At 41.9% G+C, this 6752-nt stretch overlaps 1 protein-coding gene across 1 annotated transcript; it reads right to left on the bottom strand.

Moving 5' to 3' along the window:
* Positions 1-571: 571 nt before the first annotated feature.
* Positions 572-1686, bottom strand: LOC138903288 (uncharacterized). The gene is made up of 2 exons (XM_070191230.1): positions 891-1686; positions 572-675 (listed from the first exon to the last, which is right to left on the bottom strand). The coding sequence occupies exons 1-2, from the start codon at positions 1684-1686 to the stop codon at positions 572-574; spliced, it is 900 nt and encodes a 299-aa protein (XP_070047331.1).
* Between the last annotated feature and the right edge of the window lie 5066 nt (positions 1687-6752).

The raw sequence follows: 6752 nt of genomic DNA, 5'->3' as shown, positions 1-6752 counted from the left end.
ATCAAAAGAATTCCCGACCACCGAGAAGTCATCCATGAAGACTTCAAGGTAATCATCCACCATGTCCATGAAGATCGCCATCATACACCTTTGAAAAGTTGCCGGTGTATTGCACAACCTAAATGGCATCCGCTTGAAGGCAAAAGTACTATAAGGACATGTAAAGGTAGTTTTCTCTTGATCCTCCAGAGCAATAAGAATTTGGTTGTAGCCGGAATAGCCATCAAGAAAATAATAGAAAGCACGATCGGCCAATCTATCAAGCATTTGATCTAGGAAGGGAAGTGAAAAATGGTCCTTTTTGGTGACTTTGTTGAGCTTATGATAGTCCATACACACTCTCCACCCGGTCAACATTCTAGTAGGAATCAACTCATTCTTACCATTGGTGACCACCATCATGCCCCCCTTCTTTAGTACACATTGAACCGGAGAAGTCCACGAACTATCGGAAATGGGATATACAACCCCGGCATCCAACCACTTGATGATCTCCTTTTTGACAACTTCTTGCATGGCTTCGTTGAGTCTCCTTTGATGCTCAATAGATGGTTTGGCACCTTCCTCCAAGTTAATCTTGTGCATGCAAAATGTGGGGCATATCCCTTGAATATCCGCCAATGTCCATCCAATAGCCTTCTTCCTCTTTTGTAGCACCGCCAATGTAGAGTCTACCTGCATGTTAGTCAAACAAGAAGAAAGAATAACTGGTAAAGTAGAAGAAGGGCCAAGAAATTCATACCAAAAATGTGGAGGCAATGGCTTCAACTCCAAGATGGGAGGCTCCTCGATCGAGGGCTTTGTTGGAGGAGTTGTCATATTTTCAAGATCCAAGGACAATTTGCGGGGCTCATAAATATACGGCCCCATTCCTTGCAACGAGTTCACACATTCCATAAAGCCATCCATTTCGTCATCATCAAAGTTAAGCAAGACGGCCTCCAATGTATCATCAACATTCATCACATCACTTATTTCATCTACAATCACATCAGTCACCAAGTCTACGAAAGAACACACCTCTTTACTATTGGGTTGCATCATGGACTTACACACATAGAAAACCACTTTTTCATCACCAAACCGGAAGGTAAGTTCTCCGAATTCAACATTAACTAGAGCCTTCCCCGTAGCAAGGAAAGGTCTACCAAGAATAATCGGTACCTCATAATCAACCTCACAATCAAGAATGACAAAATCCGCCGGAAGAATGAATTTATCAACATGAACCAATACATCTTCAATCACATCCAATGATCTCTTCATGGTATGGTCGGCTATTTGTAATCTCATAGATGCGGGTCTTGGTTTCCCAATTCCCAAAATCTTGAAAATCGAATAGGGAATCAAATTGATACTTGCCCTAAGATCACAAAGGGCTTTTTCAAACTCGCCACTCCCAATAGTACAGGGAATCGTGAAAGCGCCGGGATCCTCCAACTTGGGAGCCATTGAATGCACAATTCCACTCACTTGATGAGTCATTTTTATAGTTTTAAAATTCATCGATCGCTTCTTTGTCACTAAATCCTTCATAAACTTTGCATAACCGGGCATTTGCTCCAAGGCTTCAACCAATGGCACATTGATAGATATGCTCTTCATCATGTCGATAAACCTTTTGAATTGATTCTCGCCATTTTTCTTGGCGAGACTTTGAGGATATGGATGAGTAGGCCTAGGCATTGATGCCTTAGCCTTTTGCACTACCGGTTCCGGTATGTCAACAATGTGATCCCTTGACCGGTTCACTTCCTCTTAAGTTTCCTCCACATTGCCATCAATATCAAACCGCACTTCCTCATTTGCTTTCACCAAATTGTCCGGGATCTCATCTTCTTGAACCACTTGCTCATCATCCACAAGCTTCCGTTGATTCGAGGTGGGTGCATCCCCACCTTTTTCATTCCTTGTAGTAATGGCCATGGCATGTCCCGTGTTATTTCCACCCTTTGGACTCACCACCGTGTCACTTGGTAGTGCCCCCTTAGGATGAGTGTTTAGGTCTTGAGAGATTTTCCCCATTTGGACTTCCATGTTTCAGATAGATGTATTGTGAGAGGCAAGTTGGGCATTAGAGTCGGCATTTTTCTCCATCATTTGCTTAAACATGTTTTCAATTCGTCCCATCTCATTGTTGGAAGAATTTGGACCATGGGAATGATAAGTAGGCGGGTGGCTTGGTTGTTGATACATCGGGGGTCTTTGAAAACCCGACCCCCAATTGCCTTGATTATTGTTCCATCCCTCTTGATTGTTGCCTCCTCAATATCCTTGATTATTGCCACTCCAATTTCCTTGGTTATTACCACCACTCCAATTTTCTTGATTATTGTTACTATTCCAATTCCATTGAGTGTTGGCACCATTCCAATTACCTTGGTTGTTAGAATTCCAATTCCCTTGATTACCTTGAGGTCGCCATTGTTGTTGATTCGAGCCTTGAGAGTTGTTTCTTTGCCGTTGAAAGTTGTTCACATATTGTACTTCCTCCTCTTGTTCATTGTGAGATTCATCTTGATCAAATCCACTATCTTCTTGCACATAATTCTCCACTCGATTTTGCACTTGTGGACCTTTGGGCCTTCTTTTGTTCACCATCATACTAACTCCCTCCATGGCATTGACTTGCTTAGGATTTTGTACTTATTGAAGTTGAGCTTTGGCTAATTGATTCATTGTGGTGGTCAACTCGGTAATGGCTTGCCCATGGTCATGCAATTCTTTATGTAGGTGAATCACGTTCGGATCACCTTGAGGAACCGTCTTCTTTGCCATGCCGAAGAAGTATTCACCATTTCATCTAAAATCTCACAAGCTTCCGCATACTGCGTTGTCATGAAATTTCCACCGGCAAGTTGATTAACCACGCACTGATTGGTAGTATTGATCCACCGATAGAAAGTTTGTTGAATCATAGCCTCTGTCATGTCACTATTTTGGCACTCTTTGACCATAGTTTGGTACCTCTCCCATATTTCATGCAACGGCTCATTGGGCTCTTGTTTGAATGCTATAATCTTGTCTCTAAGAGTAGCCATATGCCCGGGAGAAAAGAACTTGGAAATAAATTTCTCCACCAATTCATCCTATGTATGGATGGAGTGATTTGACAATCTTTCTAGCCAATCCAAGTCTTTCCCCCATAGAGAGAAAGGAAATAGCCTCAACCCTAAAGCATCCTCAGAGACGTTTGTCTGTTTACTCCCCAAACAAGTGTCCACAAACCTCTTCAAATATTTATATGCATTTTGACTCGGAGCCCCGGTGAAGAATCCTCGTTGCTCTAACAATGTGAGCATTACATTCATGATTTGAAAGTTGCCCGCCCTAATGCGGGGCGGGACAATGGCACTTGCGACAACACCCGGTATGGAGCCGCTTTTGGTAGAGGTGGAGGTGGAACTATGGCGTTGTCTTGAGGTGCCCGACCTCTTCTATTTGCTTGAGGTTCGAGAGTAACCTCTTCAACTTGGTCATTTTCAACGTCTACATCCCCCAAAGGCATGTTTCCGATTTGATCGTTGTTGTTTTCCATTATGGTACCTACAATTGATTCACACAAACCAGTAACAAGGAAGGAAAAGAAGATAATTCACACACAAAACCAAATATATAGCTAAATCTATTTTATGCTCCCCGGCAATGACGCTAAAAATTAATCTCGTCCAAGTTCACACCTCAATTCAAGGTTATGAAATGGTCGATTGCAATAGTAATACCCAACAAGGAGTCGAGGTTGAATTCCACAGGGAGCTGATTTAGGGGTATAAATTGCAGTGTATGAGTATGAACTATCTCAAATTACACATCCACAAATTGATGTTTGTTCTATGTCTATTCCAATTTAAGATTGCCAGATTAAGTAATGAAACTAAGAAATTGTTTTTGTTGTTGTTTTTCAAATACTGTAAAAGGCCTAGGGCTATGACCTTCATCTAGGTGTTTGCCTGACGGGTTGTAAACTTTAAAACTTATTTTATTGGTCGGGGTGTATTATAGCTATCAACACTTGAGTACCCACTCAATACCTCTCGGTCAGAGAGTGACTTTGCCCAATTTGACTTTCTCAAGTCCAAATGGGTGTTGAACAAAACAGTTGATACAAAGCTCAAGTCGGGTTTTACTATCTCTAGATTCAACACTTTAATTGAGACTATCTGTCACGACCCAAAATTCATTAAAGGTCGTAATGACGCCTAACACCACTATCAGGCAAGCCAACAATAAAAGTTTAACTTAATTACTCATTTTAGTATTTTTGAAATCGTAAAGTTTCTTCAATTAAATAGTAAGAGATAAAATTTACAAAGTAAATGGAAATATTTTTACAACTTTAATACAGAACAACCCAAAAGCATTCCTAGAACCCGGTGTCACGAATGCATGAGCATCTACTAGGAAGTAACTAAAATACAGCATCTGTCCAGAATACAAATTAGACAGAAAAAATACAAATAACTCTGGAGGAGACTCTATTGGCTGCAGATCGTAACCTGAAATGCAGCTCGCGGCAAGTCCCCACATCATCCGTGCCTCCGTGCCCAAAGGACCACCACACATAAAAGTACCTGCATAATAATGTGCAGCAAGTGTAGTATGAGTACGTAAATCCGCGTGTACCCAGTAAGTATCTAGCCTAACCTTGGAGGAGCACTACGAGGGATCGACATCGACACTCACTAGTAGTCCAATAATATCAGGTACAGTAAGGAGGTGAACAAATATGAGGTAGGTTAAATAAATGAAATAAACAAGTATAAATATGTGGTACAATTATCCTCCTTACAATAAACTCAAGCTCTTAATTAGCAAATTCCTCCTCAACCGGAGCGCGCGCGCACACACACACACACACACACGCACACACACACACACACACGCACACACACATATATATATATATATATATATATATATATATATATAATGGACCTCACCAAATAGGTTATTATAATTCGAATCGGGGAAAAACTCACAGATACTTTGGCTTCTTGCCAAATATTGTGCACAATTCCATGAGGATATTTTTATAGGAATGTCGAGCCATACGACTCGATCCAACATAAATATTAAACTGTGCACTGCCGATGGTCGAACGACATAAACCATAGATGCATCTATTAAACTGCCAAGGTGAACGGCCCGCTCCCATGAGAGTGTGGCACATAAATCATGCCGAGGCGAACAGCCTGATCCCATTAGAATAAGAAGTTTAAACGGGTCCTTGACTCCTACTCACAAATGAACATGTGAGTTATAATTTTTAAGGAAAATTATTCGACGACAACGCATAACGCGCAAGAAATCCGTAAGAGGAACACCATTATTCCGTGGTAAATCATAAAACGCGTGAAAACTCTACAATAGCAAGTCCATCACTCTACGCATGTCTAGTCTCAAGTCATAATGGGAAATAAAAAAATTAAACGATCAAGGATAATCCCTATAGTACAAGTACATCATGATGTAAACCTAAGTCTACCCGGACAATAACATGAATCTAACTACGGACGGAGTCTCGTCATCTCGTATGTACGCAGTCCCCGTAACAAGTTACACATATTAAATATACCACCTAGGGGTAGGTTCCCCCTCACAGAGTTAGACAGGAGACTTACCTCGCTCCAAAGTTCCGTAACAGGCTCCAACACTGCTCTAACACCTCAAACCGGTGCCCGTCGCTCCAAAACTAGTAAAAGAATGTGCAAACCAATAAGAATATACTCTAATACTCATAACAAATCAATTTAGACAAATTCCCAACTCCAGTCGAAAAGTTGATAAAATTACCCTCGGGCCCACGTGTCTGGATTTCAAAAATATTCGAAGATAACCATTACCCACAACCTCACGAACTCAAATATATAATTTATTTCCAATTTCATGCCCAAATTTGTGGTTAAAATCCAAAAATGCAAATTCTAGGTTTTCTATCAAAATCCCACAATTTCTACCAATTTCCATGCTTGAATCCATATAAAAACCATGTATTCAACTCAAAATAGGTGGGGATAACTTACATTGCCATTGATGATAAAACCCTCCACTTGAACCTCTCCAAGAATTGCCCAAACCAAGAGAGAATGAAAGAAAATAGGCTAAATCCCGTTCTTAAAAGAGCACACTGCCCAGCGACCTCTCGTACCTGCGGTCACTTGACCACTTATGTGGTCCCGCAGGTGCGGCCAAAATACTGCTTCTGTGGTCCTCCTTCAGGCCCCTCAACTCCGCATCTGCGGCCCTATTCGCGCTTCTGCGCCATCGCTTCTACGGCTCCACGTGTGCAAGTGCGGTCCTGCTTCTGCGGAACTCGACCGCATCTGTGGTCCCAGCCTTCCCCATCCAGAACCGCTTCTGCGACCCTCTTGGCCGCTTCTGCGGCTCCGCACCTGCGGCCAAAACCTCGCAGGTGCGGTTACACCAGAAGACAAATGCTTCAGCTTTCCTTCCAAGTCCAAACTCGATCCGTTAACCATCCGAAATCCACCCGAGGCCCTCGGGACCTCAACCAAATATACCAACACGTCCCAAAACATATTACGAACTTAGTCGAGGTCTCAAATCATGCCAAACAACATCGAAACTACGAATCACCCTCCAATTCAAACCTAATGAACTTTGAAACTTCAAACTTCTATAATCGATGCTGAAACCTATCAAATCACGTTCAATTGACCTCGAATTTCGCACACAAGTCACATTCGACATTACAGACCTACTCCAACTTTCAGAATTGAAATCCGACCCCG

Source organism: Nicotiana tomentosiformis, chromosome 12 (genome assembly GCF_000390325.3).
Source record: "Nicotiana tomentosiformis chromosome 12, ASM39032v3, whole genome shotgun sequence".
In the NCBI taxonomy this organism is placed as follows: domain Eukaryota; kingdom Viridiplantae; phylum Streptophyta; class Magnoliopsida; order Solanales; family Solanaceae; genus Nicotiana; species Nicotiana tomentosiformis.
Note: the sequence above shows the minus strand (reverse complement) of the source record. Positions and strands in the feature narration are given on the sequence as shown.

Bases quoted from the DNA above. Each gene is read 5' to 3' on its own strand.
- LOC138903288 (XM_070191230.1), bottom strand. From the start codon at position 1,686: ATGCCTAGGCCTACTCATCCATATCCTCAAAGTCTCGCCAAGAAAAAT. The intron at 676-890 runs GTGTGAACTCGT...ACTAACATGCAG, and splicing joins AATGGATGGCTTTATGGAAT to GTAGACTCTACATTGGCGGT.